This window comes from Stomoxys calcitrans, chromosome 3 (genome assembly GCF_963082655.1).
Source record: "Stomoxys calcitrans chromosome 3, idStoCalc2.1, whole genome shotgun sequence".
Lineage (NCBI taxonomy): Eukaryota > Metazoa > Arthropoda > Insecta > Diptera > Muscidae > Stomoxys > Stomoxys calcitrans.
Window position 1 is genome coordinate 50,060,333 of NC_081554.1, and position 21,026 is coordinate 50,081,358.

The 21,026-nt window shown below is 41.1% G+C and overlaps 2 protein-coding genes across 2 annotated transcripts; one reads left to right on the top strand and one right to left on the bottom strand.

The window, feature by feature from the left end:
- The first annotated feature begins 2,388 nt into the window (after nucleotides 1-2,388).
- LOC106081220 (uncharacterized) lies at nucleotides 2,389-3,647 on the top strand. The gene is made up of 3 exons (XM_013243036.2): nucleotides 2,389-2,531; nucleotides 2,604-2,878; nucleotides 2,944-3,647. The coding sequence occupies exons 1-3, from the start codon at nucleotides 2,447-2,449 to the stop codon at nucleotides 3,601-3,603; spliced, it is 1,020 nt and encodes a 339-aa protein (XP_013098490.2). The 5' UTR covers nucleotides 2,389-2,446; the 3' UTR covers nucleotides 3,604-3,647.
- Nucleotides 3,648-7,458: 3,811 nt separating this feature from the next.
- On the bottom strand, nucleotides 7,459-11,789 carry LOC106081210 (uncharacterized). The gene is made up of 3 exons (XM_013243019.2): nucleotides 11,297-11,789; nucleotides 11,007-11,211; nucleotides 7,459-8,392 (listed from the first exon to the last, which is right to left on the bottom strand). The coding sequence occupies exons 1-3, from the start codon at nucleotides 11,495-11,497 to the stop codon at nucleotides 7,500-7,502; spliced, it is 1,299 nt and encodes a 432-aa protein (XP_013098473.1). The 5' UTR covers nucleotides 11,498-11,789; the 3' UTR covers nucleotides 7,459-7,499.
- Between the last annotated feature and the right edge of the window lie 9,237 nt (nucleotides 11,790-21,026).

Sequence of the window (21,026 nt, forward strand, 5' to 3'; positions counted from 1 at the left end):
CGCTCCATGGTGGAGGGTATATAGGATTCGGCCCGGCCGAACTTTGCACGCTTTCACTTGTTTTTTTTTTTAACAAAAACGCTTGTGGATACCAATGAAAATCTTAATTTCTTTGAAAGTGCGTTCGATGCCATTATGAATGGAACTTGATTTTTTGCATGGCAGCCACGGGCACGCTTGCAAAAGTCCAGAAGCTGTAACCGGTTTTCGACCGTTTTCAAGCATAAATGGTCCGATACTGCTGCAATTTCGCGTTTGATATTATTAGGAAGTTTATCAAACGTCCCTGGCTAATGGCCATAGACCATACTCATGACATAGCCCCACGGGAAACGACCCAGACGGTCAATCGACTGGACCATATCGTGAGATAACACGCTCTCCACACTTGGTTTCCAATAAATTGATTGTGACATTCGCTGTATGGCTTGTGGCGCCGTCCTGTTCAAACCCCATGCCCATGCCAAAAATATTCTATTCTCATTGAACGATAACGATTCCCATTCACAGTAACGTGCTGGTCTTGATCAGCACGGAACAAGTACGGCCCAATGACGGCGACGGCCCATAAACCGCACCAAAGCTGCGAAGACTCATGGAGTACGTGTGGGTTGCTGTCTGACCAATAACGAATATTTTGCTTATTAACGAAACCATTCAGCCAGCCATTGAGCCTTGGACAAAGCGCTCTTAACGTTGAGGCCACTGACTGGGAGTTTTGGTTGTAAATTTTAATAATTTCGACTCGTTGCTGGCTCGTGTATCTTTCCAGCGTGAAATGGCTGAAGAGAAATGTCAAAAGATATGTCCTCTCATTGTTTCTGTAGGCTTCTCTCATCTTTTTCTGAATTTTGTCACACAATAGTGTAAACTCGCCCATGCTCGGCATTTTCGAATCGCCATCCACAAGTATTTTCAATTTCCGCAGTAAGATGTAAGATTTTCCATGGGTTGTCATTGCTTAACCGAACACTACCTCATAAGGTGTCATACCTGTAGTTTGATGAACACTATTTCGTAGAGCACAATTTATGCTTCTCAAGATCCCAGATCAAGATCCCATAGATCCCATTTCCATTGTTTCTCCTTTATATATATTAGGTTGCCCAAAAAGTAATTGCGGATTTTTCATATAGTCGGCATTGACAAATTTTTTCACAGCTTGTGACTCTGTAATTGCATTCTTTCTTCTGTCAGTTATCAGCTGTTACTTTTAGCTTGCTTTAGAAAAAAGTGTAAAAAAAGTATTCATTAAATTAAAGTTCATTCTAAGCTTTATTAAAAATGCATTTACTTTCTTTTAAAAAATCCGCAATTACTTTTTGGGCAACCACGTAGCGCGGCGTTAATCGATCGGTTCGCACGTTCGCTTGTGGACTATGGATTGCAGTGATTTGTTATATAACGCCGCACGTATTTATAAATGCTTGAAATGCCTTGCATCTCAATTGAGTTCTACTGTCTGACACTACTACCTCTGGAACTCGGTAACTATCGAAGATTTCCTTCTGTAAGTAATCCACAATAGGTTTTGTCACCAACTTTTTCAGAGGGAATTAAAATGTGTACTTCGTGATATGGTCTAGGATCACTAAAATTTCTGTTCTCTATTCTATTCTCGTTTTGCATGAGGGAATGATCCAATCAAATCTACATATAACCTTTTTAAAAGTCTTTCAGTTGCCTTCTGAAAAGATTTTTATCAAACTAAATTATTTCACTAATCTCTACAAAAACAATGCATGGAACTCTTACCTACTTGCTTTAATTGGCTATGACAGAACATTTACACCACAAGCCGAACGTAGAAGAGCATTCCAAGCACCTCGATCTTCAGCGCACATTCTAAAATCCCTGACACCATGTTTCGAGGTGTCTCCCACCACTTGATCTTTCCATCGGGCTTTTGCTCTTCCCAGTTTGCGTATACCACAGTGTTTGCCTTCAAAGGACTTCTTTGCTGAAGCTTCTTCATCCATTCTGACAACATGACCTAGCCAACGCAGCCGTTGTATTTTGATGCGTGTAAGTATGCTATCGTCATACTGCTCGAGGTTCATACGTCACCTATATTCTCCATTAACGCAAACTGGTCCATATATTTTATGAAGAATCTTTCTCTCAAATACTCCAAGTACTACCTCATCGGATTTCACAAGTACCCATGCCTCAGAACCATATAACAACCGGGTAGTATCAGTGTCTTGTATAGTGTAATCTTCGTCTGACGAGAGGTGGCCACCTGTTCTTAAACTGCTTACTCAGTCCAAAGTAGCATCTGTTTGCCAGTATTATTCTTCGCTTTATCTCAAAACTAATGGAGCTCTTAACCAACTGATTTCTATTAAGGACCATTGATAAAATAATAAAATTCATCTCTTTCAAGGAAACTGAACTCAAACACTTACGGTTATTTGTAAAGACCAGACCCTATCAGAATCCTGATATGTCAGATTTCATTGAACGTTCGGGCATGTTGAAAAAGGAGTCGACACTGTACCAAAACCTACTGAATGAATTGAAAAGGTTGAGTGAGTACAAGCCACAGACTAAATACGATACCAGTAAATATTGTAGAAGACCTCTAACTCATGTATTTTCAGCTCCTAATATCTGGTGTGCCCAGTGTTATCTGGTGAAGGAAGATCTTTTTGTTATGCAAAATATTATAGATCTAGGCTATGAGCCACTCAAAGATTCATCAGTGTTTCTGACTAAACCTCAGATAGGTTCAATACTCAAAGGATTGGCCAGCATGCACGCCTGCAGTGTGGGATATGAGCAAAAAAATAACCTGAAGATTGGAGAAAAGCTAAAGGATGTGTTGTATGAGGTGACAGTTTCGCCAAAGGTTGTATGGTATACAGCAGGTATAAAGGTAAGATAGTGAAGTATTCTTTTATCCATTCCTTTGAATTAAGGAATTTTGTTTCTTCTTCATAGGCCGTTTTGGCAGTGGCCCTCAAACACCCCCTCTATCAGGCTGAACCTTTGCAAAACTTCATCAAATCACGTTTGCCTGCTATTTTGGATACAGTCTACGAAATGGTGAATCCCTCCAACAAATACCACAATGTTTTCTGTCATCGAGACGTTTGGGGTGGTAATGTGTTCTTTGCCAAAGATCAACCATACGAGAAAGGCGCAGCCTTTGTGGACTTTCAATTATGTCGCTACTCACCGGCAGCCATAGATGTACTTATGACTCTCTACATTAATGTTCGTCCCCAGGATCGTAGGGCTATGGAAAATGAATGTCATGAGTTGTACTATCAGCAGTTCTCGGATGAGTTGACTCAGATGTCCTTGAAGGCCTCGGATTTCATGTCATACGAGCAATTCAAAAACTCCCTCAATGACTTGGCTCTATTTGGTGCCTTGTACAATTGTATAGCGGCCACAATTCTACGAGTACCCGGTGACTATTTGAAGGATATGAAATTAAATCGTCCAGATGATTTCCATCGTTACACTAATGTGGATCGTACTGATGAAGTATTGGAATTAGTAAAAATCGATGCAAAGTTTAGAGATTATATGCTGGAATGCATAGATGATATGATGGAATTGATACTAAAGGACTACTATTACAAAAGCAAATAAAGTGTATGCCAAACATTCTATGGGTGGTTATATGTAAAAATTCATCAATTTGTCAACTATTAACTCATTTTATAGGAATTCTAGGAAAATCTAAAAAAAAAGTATGCTCAAAAAAGAAAATCTAAGTTAGGAATTCCGTATCCCCAAAAAAGAAAATCTAAGTTAAGAATTCCGTGCTACTTACAAAATCCTTAATTCCTAATTTTGAACTGTTCGCCTTTTTTCGTTGAGAGATCTGAGACAGTCGAGGGCGCTTTTTGTGTTCAGATATACGTTCTCCGGGAATTTAATGGCTGCCTGGCTTTCTGAAGAAGAAATTTACACCAATCGTAGTAATGACATTATATCTTAGCCACTCCACCACTTCCTTAATTGCATGGATCTCCGCTTAATACACACTGCAGTGGTCGGTTAACCTTTGTCCCGTTCTAGATCTTTACAGTACACACCGAAGCCCACCTGGTCGTTTAGTTTGAAACCATCCGTATAGAATGTATGTAACTTCTGTTACCAGGGATATCGTGGAACTACGATCGGTTCTATCAGGAATAGTGGTAAAGAACTTTTTATCAAAAAGCGGGCCAGGTAGGGTGTAATCCACACTGTCTGGAACATCGAATATTGTATCAAGCATAACACAATGTCCATAGCCGCGCCACAAGACCAATGAGAAAGCACCCTTAGCCGCACGGCAGTGGTCACTGCAATTTGGGTAGCCAAAATATCCAGAGGCATAAGATGTTGCATTCAATTCAATGCATCAGATGATGTCGTCCTCAGTGCTGCTGTGATGCACAAACAAGCCATCCTTTGGATCCGGTTAAGTATAGAGCAGTAGGTGGACTTTTGAAGCGCCATCCACCAGACCACAACACCATATAGCATTACTGGTCTGACAACTGCAGTATATAGCCAATGCATGACACACGGTCTAAACCCCCAACTTTTGCCAATGGCTCTCTTGCAGGTGTATAGGGCAAGATTTGCCTTTCGTGCCCTTCAAAATGTTAGATTTGAAGTTCAATTTCGTGTCCAGCAAAACCCCCAGGTATTTTGGGCTTTCTGTAAATGGAACATTCTCTCCTCCCAAAGAGACAGGTTCCACTATAGGCAACTTGTATCTCCTGCTGATAAGAACTACTTCTGCCTTGCACGGATTTATTCCTAGACCACTTTCGGTAGCCCACTTTGCTGTTGCACGTAGAGCTTTCTGAAGTATATCTCTTAGAGCGTTGGGAAACTTCCCCTAACCGCAATTGCCACGTCGACAGCATACGCGACCACTTTTACACCTTTTCTTTCCAGAGTCAATAATATTGGGTTGCCCAAAAAGTAATTGCGGATTTTTCATATAGTCGGCGTTGACAATTTTTTTCACAGCTTGTGACTCTGTAATTACATTCTTTCTTCTGTCAGTTATCAGCTGTTACTTTTAGCTTGCTTTAGAAATAAAGTGTAAGAAAAGTATATTTGATTAAAGTTCATTCTAAGTTTTATTAAAAATGCATTTACTTTCTTCTAAAAAATCAGCAATTACTTTTTGGACAACCCAATCTATTGTTAATGGCTATATTACAAAGTATAGGAGACGGTACACCTCCTTGAGGAGTTCCTCTGCTGACCCACCTTTTTAGATCCACAGATCCCAAGCCTGCTGCAATGCATCTTTTAGTAAGTAAGTTATTACTAAACTTTCTTACGGTAGAGTTGATGGCTAGAAACTTCAATTCCTTCATGATTGACGTCCGTTTAACATTATTTGAAGCACCTTCAATGTCAAGAAATGCTACTATTACTATATGTATATTATTACTGTATTCCGTGACAGCGAGAGAACCATTTATGTAGCCGACTAGGTTGTGAAGGTCTGTTTCAGTGGATTTGCCCTTACTGTATGCATGCTGCTGCCGCGACAGGTGATCTCCAGGGATTTTTGCCCTAAGATATGTTTCTATCAACTCTCAAGAGTATTCAAAATAAAGGATGACAAACTAATAGGACGAAAATCTTTGGCCTTCTTGTGGTAGGGTTTTCCTAGTTTTGGAATGAAAATGACTTTCCCTCCATCCCACAGGTATATATAACATTCTGATACAAGCAGAGTATAGCTCCCTTAGCCAGGGAACCAGTCATTCAGACACAGCTTGTAATTTAACCGGTAATTCATCATCAAGGCTTGGCGACTTAAAGGAGTCGAAACTTCTAATCGCTCAATGGATTGTCGACTCAGACACAATTTCCCTAATCGCCTCCCGCGAATGCATATCAGTGACAACCTCTTTGGCGCCACGTTGTCCGTTGGAGAATTTCTCGGGAAATCTGTATCAACGAGTAGTTCTGGTGTTTCCTCACTAGACATTGTCCATATATCCTCTGTCTTCAGAGTATACCCCACCGAAATAGGTTTCGAGCATAGAATCTTCCTTAGCGTAGAGGCCTCTGTACGGAGCTCTACCCAGGATTTGTTCTGAGCCTTTCTAAGTTCGCCCTTATATTTTCTTAGCTCAGCCTTATAGATGCCCCAATCGTATGGTGCTCTTGTGGCTTTGCTCTGTTGAAGAGTTCTCTGCAAGATAAGGTGTTAATCTTCTTACACTCCAGGCCCGCTCCGTCCTCCAGCTTTCGTCCATCCGTTTAACATTATATACCATAGAGCAATGCTTGGGTACCGTCAATCAAAGACTGTGCCGATGGCTGCAGTGCCTCGCACTCGACCTTAAGTTTAATCTCAAGTATCCGATGGGAAACCCTCTTTCTTCCAGGTTCCCTATCGTCTCCTCGATTATACAGCGATTGTATGAGCTGCTCCCATCCTCAATTCATTCTTCCATCGCCTCTCATAGCCGCAGTGGCTGCTTCACACTTAATCTGAATGTCAATGGGTCGGATATTTAGAATAGTCTCCAGTGCCCCAGTCGGCGAGGTACCCATCGCTCCGTCTATGCCAAGACAACATGTTTCTGAACCTGCTGTATGGTCTTTATGTTGCACTTTTTCCACACAGCAGTCCACCAAACTACGACGTGCTCTGTTAAAAAGACTGTGGACCTCTTCACCGTACGGCCACCGTAGCGCAGAGGTAAGCATGTCCGCCTATGACTCTGAACGCCTGAGTTCGAATCCTGGCGAGACCATCAGAAAAAATGTTCAGCGGTGGTTTTCCCCTCCTAATGCTGGCAAGATATGTGAGGTACTTTGCCATGTAAAACTTCTTTCCAAAGAGGTATCGCACTGCCGCACGCCGTTCGGACTCGACTATAAAAGGGAGGCCCCTTATCATTGAGCTTAAACTTGAATCGGACTGCACTCATTGATAGGTGAGAAGTATGCCCCTGTTCCTTAGTGGAATGTTCATGGGCAAAATTTGCACTTTGAACCTCTTTACCAATCTCCCCCGTTCATCCAGGGTTTTTCTTGGGCTGATTTCCTATCTAAGATAAACAAATTTTGCATTTTTAGCCGAACATTTGTATCGGGTTGATTTTATTGACCTTGCGTCAATTTAAGTAATGTCACCTACCTAACGGCCACCGTGGCGCAGAGGGTAGCATGTCCGCTTATGACGCTGACCGTCTGGGTTCAAATCCAGGCGAGACCATCAGAAAAATTTTTCAGCTGTGGCTTTCCCCTCCTAATGCCGGCAAGATTTGTGAGGTAATATGCCATGTAAAACTTCTCTCCAAAGAGGTGTCGCACTGCGGCACACCATTCGACCTCGGCCAAAAAAAAAGGGAGTCCCCTTATCATTGAGCTTAAACTTGAATCGGACTGCACTCATTGATGGGTGAGAAGTTTGCCCCTGTTCCTTTACCTACTTACTTAGGCTTTGAACCAATTCAAAATTCTCCCAAAATATTCCATGACATCAATTCGAATAACAACTTTATTTGGACATTCTAACTCATGAGAGACATTTCAACCACAGCCTCTACAATGTCTTCTACGCATTCAAACATTATTTCCTGAAATTCCTCATTGTCCTCCAAGTAACTCAACAACGGCTCAGTTCTATCAACATTTTTATAGTTCTCGTCGACCATTTCTGTTGGAACTTCTAAAATTGACTTAGCCAAGGCGCGATATACATAACCAATCAGCTTGAACTCTTCATAGGATTCCCAGAAATCGGTTTCATTAAGACCCAAACATACATCCGACTCTTTGTCACTCTTGGTGTAAAACTGCAATTGCTGCCAGTAGTACTCCAAGTATGACTTTTCCTTCGCCACACGTTCTTCTTTGGATAGATTTAGGAATAAAGTAAATATGACATCGATAATGGGTGGACAATAACGGCAGGTCTGAAAATCCACAAAAATAGCGGAAGCTTCACTGTCCTCGGAGTTTATGAAAATATTGCCACCCCATGAGTCGCGGTGGCACACCACATTGCGATATTTTGGCGAAGGATTTACCATGAAATATAACGATCTCAAATGGTAAGGCAACTCTTGTTCAATGAATTTTTGTGATTCCTCCGCCTGATATCGCGGATGAATTTTGGCAACCTCTAACAAAGCTTTGAGACCAACTTGGAACCATGGTATATCTGGATGCACTGTTATCTCTTTCAGACATTCTGCGTAGTTATCTTCTATGGATTTATCATACAATTCGTAGAGTATACTTGAGGCATGCATTGCAGCTAATCCTTTGAGTATGGGTAACATTTCCTCAACTTTTAGAGTTTCTTTGTTGGTCAACGAATGGTAGCCCAGTTCGTCGAGATCTTCCAAAACCAAAAGATGTGATGAGCTCAAGTAGACTTTGGGACACCATAGGTGAGGAGCTGAAAGTTTAAGGAAAAAGATTAACTTGTAAATAATCAATTATTTCGAAATAATTTCTAATTCCGTTCTAGGGAATATAAGAATAACAAATAACTAAAAAAATTAACCAAACAAGTAAAAGAAAAAATTTTCAACGGCGGTTATCCCCTCCTAATGCTGGATAAATTTATGTGCTACTATTCCATGTAAAACTTCTCTACAAAGAGATGTCGCACTGCGGCACGCCGTTCGGACTCGGCTTTAAAAAGGAGGCCCTTATCATTGAGATTAAAACTTGAATCGGACTGCACTCATTGATATGTGAGAAGTTTGTCCCTGTTCCTTAGTAGAATGTTTATGGGCAAAATTAGCATTTGCCCGGAAAGGATAAACCTTGTAATACTAGCCAATCGTGGTGGAAAACGGGAATTGAAGGTACTCAGGAAGGCGAAGAGAGAGAGAGAGAGAACACCGCAGAGGGCTGGGACGAATGTTATAGATTCTAGTAGATTCAAGGGACCCTGGGCAAAATAAAGCCGAGAATTGAAAAACACTAATGATGCACTGATAGGCTGCGAAAAGTGCTCTCTAAGGATTCCAGAACCCCAAGCTCTGTGATAAGTGAGGAAGAAGGAACTTACCCAACAAAGAGAAGATAGAACCACAAATGGAGACTCTTTTCCCATGTAGTCAGGAAGATGCCAGAGATCAAAATCGTAATACCCATTGGATCAGCATTTACAAATCACTCTAGCAATGGCATTGCCAAAGAGCATAGTGTGGGCTATTCCCACTTTTCAGCCATTTATATCGGCCAGACCGGACTCATCATCCCGGTGCTATTGCAAAAGTCCCTTGGAGATACTCTACCTTCAAAAGTCCACCTACTGCTCAATACTTAACCAGATCCAAAGGATGGCTTCTTTGTGCATCACAGCCGCCTTGAGGACGACACCATCTGATGCATTGAATTTAATGCTACATCTAATGCCTCTGGACACTGTGGCTACCCAAATTGCAGAGACCACTGCTGTGAGGTTAAGGGAGCTTTCTCATTTTGGTCAAGTGGCGGCTAGGGACACTGTGTTACCCTTAATACAATATCCGATGTTCCAGGCAGTGTGGATAACACCCTACCTGAGCCGCTTTTTGATAAAAACTACTGTACCACTATTCCTGATAGAACCGATTGGAAGGAACTACGATATCCCTGGTAGCAGAAGTTAGACAGACTTTATACCGATGGTTCCAAACTAAATGGCCAGGTTGGCTTTGGGGTGTACTCTAAAGATCTAGAACTGGTCATATCGGAAAGGTTACCCGACCACTACAGTGTGTATCAAGCGGAGATGCTTGCAATTAAGGCAGTGATGGAATGGCTAAGATATAATGTGGACGGACAGCCAGACATCCCAAACCGCCCTCGACTGTCACTGATCTCTGATCAACGAGGTGGCTGAACAGTTCAAAATTCACCTGTTCTGGGCACAGGGCCACAGAGATATCCCCGTGAATTGTAAAGCGGACGAGCTTGCAAGACTAGGAACTACTCTGCACATTTCAGGGTTACTGGATTCTGTGGGTATGCCTCTAGCGACATGTGAGCTAAGTTTTCAAGACCAGGCCCGAAGAACAACGAATGATTGATGCGTCACAAACAGGGAGCTGTGAGTATTCCAAAACTAAGTGGCCTCATCTAGACTTGAAGAGGTCTACCGCATAGCTGTCATTGGCTACAAAATAGACATCTCAGTCATTGTGTGCGTCATGACAGATCACAGGTTTAATCGGTGCTGACAGACTGAAGGTTGCCAACTTTGTAGGGTCGCAGATTAATATTTGGAGATGTTTGAAACGGAATAAGGCCAGCGTAGCGCAGAGGTTAGCATGTCCGCCTATGACACTGAGTGGCTGGTTTCGATTCCTGACGAGGATATCAGAAAAATTTTCAGCGATGGTTATCCCCTCCTAATGCTGGCGACATTTTTGAGCAACAATGCCATTAATAAAATACTATGGCAGCCAGGTATAAACTTCTCCCCAAAGAGGTGTCGCACTGCAGCATGCCGTATGGACTCTGCTATTAAAAGGAGCCCCCCATTGAATTGAATCGGACAGCACGCATTGTTATGTGAGAGAGCTCCTGTTCCTTAGTGGAATATTCATGGGCAAATTTGCATTTTATAAACGGAACTTTTTATGTGGTTTTTGTTTGTTTGTTGTGAAACCCGGGTTATTTGACGAACTCCATGCTGAGAGCTATGTATTGGGTTGCCCAAAAAGTAATTACGGATTTTTCATATAGTCGGCGTTGACAAATTTTTTCACAGCTTGTGACTCTGTAATTGCATTCTTTCTTCTGTCAGTTATCAGCTATTACTTTTAGCTTGCTTTAGAAAAAAAGTGTAAAAAACGTATATTTGATTAAAGTTCATTCTAAGTTTTATCAAAAACGCATTTACTTTCTTTTAAAAAATCCGCAATTACTTTTTGGGCAACCCAATATTTATGTGGTTTTTGTTTGTTTGTTGTGAAACCCGGGTTATTTGACAAACTCCATGCTGAGAGCTATGTTTATAATGAATATTTCTTTTACTTGCTTAGATGATAGTTATTTTAGCACACAATACTCACAATATTCTAGCAATTCTGCTAACAGCGTGCTATACAAACGACCTTCTTTGCGAAATATAACAACCTTTTCGTGTTCTTCATGGACCAAAGGCAGCTTTTTGATGAAAAATTTCAATAATGTAGCATCATCGGTTTTCAAAGCATTTTCCTCAGTTATCTCATGATTGAAATTTTCGTCTGCCTGTAAAGCCTCCTCATGTGGTAACTACAAAATCATTTGAATTTTTAAGGGGAAGCCTTATAATATGCTTTAATTTTGTTTCAATGTTCACAGCTTTAGGCATTCTCACCTCTTCATTCTCCGATTGTGTGGGTTCCCAGCACATAATGGCTAAGCGGAAATATTCACCCAAAAACCCTTTAGCCTCTTCCGCCGATGCAACGGCATAGCTTAACATTTTGAAATCTTTTTTATGGCATTTGTTGTAATTCTTTATGATTTGCCCGCAATGCTGTTTAGTGATAATAGTTGCCGGATCTCTATGGGACATAATGCGGCGGAAAGTATTTTTTGAATTTCGCAATCGAGTTCTATGGTCAATTTGTTGTTGATCTAATTTTTGGCCTTCCTCCAATAATGTTTCAAAACAAACAAAAAAAAATGTTTAAAAATTGACACTTGTTTCTGTTTTTCTTGTTTTCTTTATCGTATCACTTGACTTCGCTTATGTTTGCTTGTTTTGCGCCGCGATATTTATTCAGGTGTATGGGTGCAAATATTTTCTATGGGGTGTATTCCACAGAACGCCCGCCCGTTGTACTCTTTTCGGCTTTTAAGAATTCACTGAATGAAAAACGAATGCATTTGAAAGCTTTTCTTTTGGCCGTCTTCTGCTCTATCCCTTGAATTCTTTTTAGTTCTCTCTCGCCTTCATTCACAGGCATTTGTTTATTTATGGTGCAATCTTATCATTTGCTCGAGTGTGGCGGCGTATGGTCAAGATACGGCATATATCGACTGGCTAAATTGTTGATAAATGCTCCAAAAAAAAAGTTTAGACAAATTAATTGCTCTTTCGATTTTTTTGGAGGTAATTAAAAAATGTTGTTGTTTTTGTCCCATACCCTAATATAGATGAAGGCGATATAGTGAAGTTATCATTCTTTTTGTAACGTGGCAAAATATTGATATCTAATCCTATACGGATAATCCAACTAGGGGAATAGGGTCATTTGTAACACGCATAATTTTTGACTGAAGGATCGGACCATAGCATATGCAAATTGGAAATCTTGCCCATGAACATTCCATTATATCCATTCCATTCCATACATTAAGGAACAGGGGCAAACTTCTCACATATCAATGAGTGCAGTCCGATTCAAGTTTAAGCTCAATGATAAGGGGCTTCCTTTTTATAGCCGAGTCCGAAGGGCGTGCCGCAGAGCAACACCTCTTTGGAGAGAAGTTTTACATGGCATAGTACCTCACAAATGTTGCCAGCATTAAGAAGGGAAAACCACCGCTGAAAATTTTTTCTAATGGTCTCGCCAGAATTCGAACCCAGGCGTTCAGCGTCATAGGCGGACATGGTAACCTCTGCGTTGCGGTGGCCTCCGCCATAGCATTAACTGCGTCAAAAATATAGTAAAGAGTGATTTGTTAAGAGCTTGATAACTTTTTTTTTAAAAAAAACGCATAAAATTTGCGAAATCTCATCGGTTCTTTATTTGAAACGTTAGATTGGTCCATGACATTTACTTTTTGAAGATAATTTCATTTAAATGTTGACCGCGGCTGCGTCTTAGGTGGTCCATTCGGAAAGTCCAATTTTGGGCAACTTTTTCGAGCATTTCGGCCGGAATAGCCCGAATTTCTTCGGAAATGTTGTCTTCCAAAGCTGGAATAGTTGCTGGCTTATTTCTGTAGACTTTAGACTTGACGTAGCCCCACAAAAAATAGTCTAAAGGCGTCAAATCGCATGATCTTGGTGGCCAACTTACCGGTCCATTTCTTGAGATGAATTGTTCTCCGAAGTTTTCCCTCAAAATGGCCATAGAATCGCGAGCTGTGTGGCATGTAGCGCCATCTTGTTGAAACCACATGTCAACCAAGTTCAGTTCTTCCATTTTTGGCAACAAAAAGTTTGTTAGCATCGAACGATAGCGATCGCCATTCACCGTAACGTTGCGTCCAACAGCATCTTTGAAAAAATACGGTCCAATGATTCCACCAGCGTACAAACCACACCAAACAGTGCATTTTTCGGGATGCATGGGCAGTTCTTGAACGGCTTCTGGTTGCTCTTCACTCCAAATGCGGCAATTTTGCTTATTTACGTAGCCATTCAACCAGAAATGAGCCTCATCGCTGAACAAAATTTGTCGATAAAAAAGCGGATTTTCTGCCAACTTTTCTAGGGTCCATTCACTGAAAATTCGACGTTGTGGCAGATCGTTCGGCTTCAGTTCTTGCACGAGCTGTATTTTATACGGTTTTACACCAAGATCTTTGCGTAAAATCTTCCATGTGGTCGAATAACACAAACCCAATTGCTGCGAACGGCGACGAATCGACATTTCACTGTCTTCAGCAACACTCTCAGAAACAGACGCAATATTCTCTTCTGTACGCACTGTACGCATTCGTGTGGTTGGTTTAATGTCCAATAAAGTAAACTGAGTGCGAAACTTGGTCACAATCGCATTAATTGTTTGCTCACTTGGTCGATTATGTAGACCATAAATCGGACGTAAAGCGCGAAACACATTTCGAACCGAACACTGATTTTGGTAATAAAATTCAATGATTTGCAAGCGTTGCTCGTTAGTAAGTCTATTCATGATGAAATGTCAAAGCATACTGAGCATCTTTCTCTTTGACACCATGTCTGAAATCCCACGTGATCTGTCAAATACTAATGCATGAAAATCCCAACCTCAAAAAAATCACCCTTTAAATGCCTTTACAACTAGAAAAGCCTCGGCGAAATTACAATAAAAAAAAAATGTTGTTAATCGAATTTCTTGATCACTATCAAAGATATTCCATACATCGAATTATGTTTTTGTAGGTTCTTTCTAGCACTTTAAGCAAATAAAAAATTTTGGCAGCCCAAACAAAATTTTGCAAAGCCGAGGTGATCAACTTTAAAGACCCTCCAAGGGGCCACCAAAACCTCAGCTATAACCATCTAAATCTTCGTCATGATGTTCTTATCCGTGCAAAAATGGCAGACTTATTTCCACAAATTTTTTTTTTTCATCCCACTGTGAAACGTGGACCTAAAGACCGATCTGAACCACGGATGTCGAAAGTTGCTGTGTCAAATTTCAGCAAAATCGGATTATAAATGTGTCTTTTATGGGGACAAGGCTTTAAATCGAAAGAGCGGTCTATATGACAGCTATATCAAAACCAGAACCGATCTAGGCCAAATTGAAGAAGGATGTCGAAGGGCTTAACCCAACTCACTGTTCCAAATTTCGGGGAAATAGGATTATAAACGTATTTTTTATGAAGCCAGGACTTTAAATCGAGCGATCTAGACCGATCTGTGCCATAATGCAGAAGTATGTCTAGGGGCTTAACTTAACTCACTGTCCCAAATTTCAGCGACATCGGTCATAAAATGCGGAAAAACATCGGAAATAAATGCGCCTTTTATGGGCCCAAAACCTTAAATTGAGAGATCGGTCTATATGTTATATCCAAATCTGGACCGATCTGGGCCAAATTGCAGAAAGTTGTCGAAAAGCCTAACGCAACTCATTGTACCAAATTTCGGCGACATCGGACAATAAATGCGCCTTTTAAAGGCCCAAAACCTTAAATCGAGAGATCGTCTATATGGCAGCTATATTTAAATATGAACCGATCTGGGCAAAATTTAAGAGGGCTGTCGAAAAGCCCAACACAACACACTGTCCCAAATTTTGGCGAAATCCGCCAATAAATGCACCTTTTATGGGCCCAAAACCTTAAATCGAGATATCGGTCTATATGGCAGCTACATCCAAATCTGGACCGATGTGGGCCAAAATGCAGAAAGTTGTCAAAGAGTCTAACGCTACTCACTAACCCAAATTTCGGCGATATCGAACAATTAAAGCTCCTTTTATGGGTCCAAAACATTAAATCAAGAGATCGGTCTATATAGCAGCTATATCCAAATCTAAACTGATCTGGGTCAAATTGCAGAAATATGTCGGAGAGCCTAACACAACTCACTGTCGCAAATTTCGGCTACATCGGACATAAAATGCGCCTTTTATGGGGCCAATACCTTAAATCGAGCGATCAGTCTATATGGCAGCTATATCCAAATCTGAACCGATCTGAGCAAAATTGACGAAGGATGTCGTAGGGCCTAACCCAACTCACTGTCCCAAAATTTCGGCGACATCTGACAATAAATGCGCCTTTTATGGGACCAAAACCTTAAATCGAGAGATCGGTCTATATGACAGCTATATCCAAATCTGAACCGATCTGGGCCAAATTGCAGAAATATGTCGGAGAGCCTAACACAACTCACTGTCGCAAATTTCGGCTACATCGGACATAATATGCGCCTTTTATGGGGCCAAGACCTTAAATCGAGCGATCAGTCTATATGGCAGCTATATCCAAATCTGAACCGATCTGAGCCAAATTGTAGAGGGATATCGAGGGGCTTAACACAATTCAATATCCATAATTTTGGCGACATAGGACTATAAATGCACCTTTTATGGGACCAAAACCTTAAGTCGAGAGATCGGTCTATATGACAGCTATATCCAAATCTGAAACGATCTGGGCCTAATTGAAGAAGGATATCGAAGGGCCTAACCCAACTCACTGTCACAAATTTCGGCGACATCGGACAATAAATGCGCCTTTTATAGACCCAAAACCTTAAATCGAGAGATCGTCTTTATGGCAGCTATATCCAAATCTGAACCGATCTAGGCAAAATTGAAGAGGGCTGTCGAAAAACCCATCACAACACACTGTCCCAAATTTCGGCGACAAAGGACAATAAATGCGCCTTTTAAGGCCCCAAAAGCTTAAATCGAGAGATCGATCTATATGGCAGCTATGTTCAAATCTGAACCGATCTGGGCAAAATTTAAGAGGGCTGTCGAAAAGCCCAACACAACACACTGTCCCAAAATTTCAGCGATATCGAACTATAAATGCGCCTTTATGGGCCCAAAACCTTAAATCGAGAGATCGGTCTATATGGCAGCAATATCCAAATCTGAACCGATCTGGGCCAAAATGAAAAAGGACGCCGAGTGGCCTAACGCAACCCACTGTCCCAAATTTCAGCAAAATTGGATAATAAATAAATGGCTTTTATGCGCCTAAGACCTTAAATTGGCAAATCGGTCTATATGGTGGCTATATCAAGATAAAGTTCGATATAGCCCATCTTCGAACCTAACCTGCCTATAGACAAAAAAAAAAATCTTTCCAAAAATTCAACTCAATACCTCTATTTTTAAAGACTGTAGCGTGATTTCAACAGATAGAGGGACGGACATGACTAGATCGTCTAAGATTTTTACGACGATCAAGAATATATATACTTTATAGCGTCGGAAATGGGTATTTCGATGTGTTACAAACGGAAGGACAAAATGAATATACCCGCATCCTCCGGTGGTGTGTATAAAACTAAATATTTGTTACATGTATTGGACATGGGTGCGTATAGTTACATTTTCATGATTATTTAATTGTACGTCATACGTCATACGCCACCTTGGTAATTGAGTTCTAATTATGGGTAGATATGAGTTTCTACCGGGTAAATACTTAATAAATACCGTTTTTATACCCACCACCATAGGATGAGTGGTATCCAAATCTAGTCATTCCGTTTGTAACACCTCGAAATATTCGTCTAAGACCCCAATAAAGTATATATATTCTTGATCGTCACGACGTTCTCAGTCGATCTAGCCATGTCCATCCGTCCGTCTGTCGACATCTCGATAGGGGTCGAACGCGTAAAGCTAGGCGCTTGAAGTTTTCCAAAGATACTTAATATTGATGTTGGTCGTTGGGGATTGCAAATGGGCCATATCGGTTCAGATTATATTCTTGATCGTCACGCCGTTCTCAGTCGATCTAGCCATGTCCGTCCGTCCATCTGTCGAAATACCTATCGAGATTTCGACAGATGGAAAGAGAGATTTCGACAGATGGACGGACGGTCGAACCCGTGAAGCTAGCCGCTTAAAGTTTGCAAGATATAAGGCAATCAAAATCTTTCGTTTTGCGTGTTCGAAAACCGAAACAGGCCTGTATACTGGTATAGTTAATATTAGGAGAATCCGATTTCTGACATTTTCTACAAAGGGCAGTCACTGGCTCAGCGCCTCACCATGTTTTTATAGTTCGAGGACTATAAAATATACCTTTTAACGGGTATTAAAGGTAGTTACCTCCTGTGACACTCTAACAGGTCAATGGTCACAGTTGTGACTGGGCTGAACTTTCACAAGTTCAAGATACTCAAAATCGTTACTTACCCAGACATGCATGGGCATATCAAACTAAACTCTTTGGGCTTATGGGAGGCTGTCATGTGTGGATACATTTCTTACTATATCTCTTCAATAGGAATTGGGTTGGGTTAGAAATATATTTCTGATTAAAGGGTATCCAAAGCCCGACCCTACCAAACTTAAAGCTTTTTTACATATTTTTGCTTATTTTTGTAAAGTAAAAAAAGTATATTAAATTTTGCAGTAACATTTACTGCAACTACCCATAGTTTATGACCATACCTCTTATCTTTCCTCAGTAGTTATATCAAGATGTCTTTAGATGGAGGATATTATTTTATGATAAAAACTGCCATTGTATAAAGAAGCTTGGAGAAAAACAGATGAAGAAGATTTAATATTACCTATATAGCACTTTATATGAGTTTTATTGCAATGACAAATTACATACAAATTTTGTAGATATTAGTTATTTAACTACATATAAGACGATAGAAACTCCAAAAGACAAATTGCCCATTATAACACTACCTAAATTAGCTTTTAAGATCTCTGCATGCGTCTAGTTAACCATAGTTGTTGTCAACTAACTTCCTACCTAAGATTCTGCTCCTGAAATAGAAGACGCAAAGTGGCTTACGACTTCTACCTTTCGATTACTTGCAATCGAAGATTAGGCGCTTAATGTGCGATTTCATTGAGAGGTGGGAATTTTAGTTTTGATGGACCTTATAATGAAGAGCAGTTGGGAAAGATATAACTACGGAAAAATTATTGGGTTGCCCAAAAAGTAATTGCGGATTTTTCATATAGTCGGCGTTGAAAAATTTTTTCACAGCTTGTGACTCTGTAATTGCATTCTTTCTTCTGTCAGTTATCAGCTGTTACTTTTAGCTTGTTTTCGAAAAAAAAGTGTAAAAAAAGTACATTTGATTAAAGTTCATTCTAAGTTTTATTAAAAATGCATTTTCTTTCTTTTAAAAAATCCGCAATTACTTTTTGGGCAACCCAATAATTGTTTGGCCGATTTCCATAAATTTTTTTTCAATTTTTGGAAGTGATCAAGAATTAACCTTACTTTTGCTCTACGGGCCTTTGTTAAGGAGATATGGCAATTTTGGGGAAAAATCCATTTTTTGGTCGATTTTCATCTATTTTTTGAATTTTTGAAAGTGATCAATAATTAACCTTCCTTTGCTCTACGAGGGTTAGTTAAGGAGATTTGGCCATTTTTAGTTTTCTTAGTGTCAGAAAAAGGAAAATGCCTTCTAATTCCTACCGTTGAACCATCCAGATCGCGTTAAAAAACTCAACAACTTGCGAATGTTCACATCCGCAAAATCAGGTTCTCATTTCTTTGAGAACCTGAAATGGAACTCCTTCTGACTGCTAGTAAGGGACACACACAGAAGGTGTTCTTTAGTCTCTTCTTCTTCGATCTAATTACAGTTTCTGCAAAAGTCGTTACTGGCAACCTTCAGTCTGTCAGCATGTTTTCCGATTACACAGTGATGGATGGATGATGTCATGATGGACACAATGGCTGAGACGTCTGTTCAAGCCAATGACAGCAAAGTGGTAGACCTCTTCAAGTCTAGATCAGGGCACATAGTTTTGGAATGCTCACAGGGCCCTCTTTGTGACCATCCATCATTCGTTGTCCTTCGGGCTTGGTCCTGAAAACTTAGATTATGCCAATCGTCGTAATAATTCCACCACTTCCTTAATTGCAAGGATCTCCGCTTGATACACACTGCATTGGTCGGGTAACCTTCTCCATATGATCAGTTAGAGATCTTTAGAATACACCCCAAAGCGCACCTGGTCGTTTATGGCTGAAACTAATATAACGATGGTCAGAGAAAATGTCGTGATGCAACACATCCCAGTCGCATAGTCTTCCACTTATATCTTCCGATACAAAGGTATTATCAAGTACCACCTGCCTATTCATGGTAATAAAGGTCGGTTTACCCACATTGTAAAACAAATCGCCAGGTTGCAACTTATAATATACCCGATAAGCAGCTCACCCCTTTCGTTGACATCCGAATTTCCCCATATCTGGTGATGTGCATTAGCTTCACTTCCTACAATGAGGCTCTTCTTCCCTGCAGTAGCGGCTTCAACCAGTGACTTAAGGTTTGAAGGCGACATCTCTGAATCGTGTGCCATATATAGGGAAGCCAGCCAGTAATGAGACTTATTCATCTCAAGGCTGGCTACTACTAAATCTTCAGTGCTTAGCGGCGGAAGAAGAAAAACATGTAGACTACTCATTGCAAGAACGCAGGCTCTCTGTCTTCCATTTCCCGTACCTTGAGTAATTAAAATTCCGGAATTATTTGCCCACGAACCATTCCTCCATACACCCATGGTTTCTGGATACGAACCAAGTCAAATGCCCCTGCCATCAGGAGAACTTTTAGTGCCACCGAGCGGCTTTACAATAGTGGAGATTTATCTGTAGAATCCGAAATATAGTCAGGATACACGACTTCCACCACTGTTGTGTCAGCCTCGTCCTCTGATTCCACCAGTAGTTCATCCTTACTAGATTCGTTGTCATGATGAGCTTCCGTACGCATCCAGGGGCAGGGGCAGAAAGCTGTGGAACCAATCTTCCTCAGGACACTGGACACTTTCGGTGCGGACGATTCCTCCTTAGATGCTTCACTAGCTGCTGCTGTTGAAGTACTTTCTCAGTTCTGTGTTTCCCCGCTGGCGCACATCTCGAGCCCAGTCCAAGTGGGTGACCCACCCACACAGAGCTTGTCGGGTTCCGTTTCAATGCCATCCCCTCCTGTCTCGATTGTGACAGGAGGATTTTCAGTCTCCTGCAATCCACCAGACTTTAGCGATGTGGTCGATAGTTCCTCGGGCAAGTGTTCAGCAACATCTCCTAATTCCCAACCCCACCGCTTCTATAGACCTTCAGTTTCAACTTGTTGAATCTGTAGAATACAACTCCTTCAGACTTGTTGAGGTCTGCGAGACAGCCGGAGTTTAGTACGAATACTGCATGTCTCCGGTCACCATCAGCCTTATCCAATCTTCCAGTCGGTGGTTGAAAGATTGGGATGACATTCCCTTGGTCTTCAAAGTATCGATTCAGGATCTGAGGGAATCCTTTTTATCCCAGCGTGCGCCATTGGCCGAGAAGGAATATCTTCCTTCTTGACTAATACTAGTGCTGCATCTGGCCAGATCTCACCAACCTTTTTGAGCGTACAACGAAACATTTCAATCGAGCGTCGATCCCCTAAGTTATGTAGTCTGTATCGGCCCGATACCAGCCTGCACCGTCACAAACTGGAAGAGACTCAGGAAATTCCCCAAGCACATCGGAGTATACTGATAACAGTCCATTGACCCATCTTACTAATCTTGCCCTAGTTCTTTTAGGCAAGGGATGCCCTCCAGGTGAACGCAGCCTTTTGGCTGACTGCGTTGCAGTTTCTGAATCTAGACGTGTAGTCTTTGGGATGAAGCGCAATCCCTGTGAAACGCATTCCCGAGCCCAATTTAGGCAGTCTCCCGCCTTCCTATAAGTGAGAGTCTTATGATCATTCGCGCCAA

Excerpts from the sequence above, each read along its gene's own strand:
- LOC106081220 (XM_013243036.2), top strand. The coding sequence starts at position 2,447 with ATGTCAGATTTCATTGAACGTTCGGGCATGTTGAAAAAGGAGTCGACA. Across the intron at positions 2,532-2,603 it reads GAATGAATTGAAAAGGTTGA|CTCCTAATATCTGGTGTGCC; the intron begins GTGAGTACAAGC and ends ATGTATTTTCAG. Across the intron at positions 2,879-2,943 it reads GGTATACAGCAGGTATAAAG|GCCGTTTTGGCAGTGGCCCT; the intron begins GTAAGATAGTGA and ends TCTTCTTCATAG.
- LOC106081210 (XM_013243019.2), bottom strand. The coding sequence starts at position 11,497 with ATGTCCCATAGAGATCCGGCAACTATTATCACTAAACAGCATTGCGGG. Across the intron at positions 11,212-11,296 it reads CACAATCGGAGAATGAAGAG|TTACCACATGAGGAGGCTTT; the intron begins GTGAGAATGCCT and ends ATGATTTTGTAG. Across the intron at positions 8,393-11,006 it reads AGCAGAATTGCTAGAATATT|CTCCTCACCTATGGTGTCCC; the intron begins GTGAGTATTGTG and ends TTAAACTTTCAG.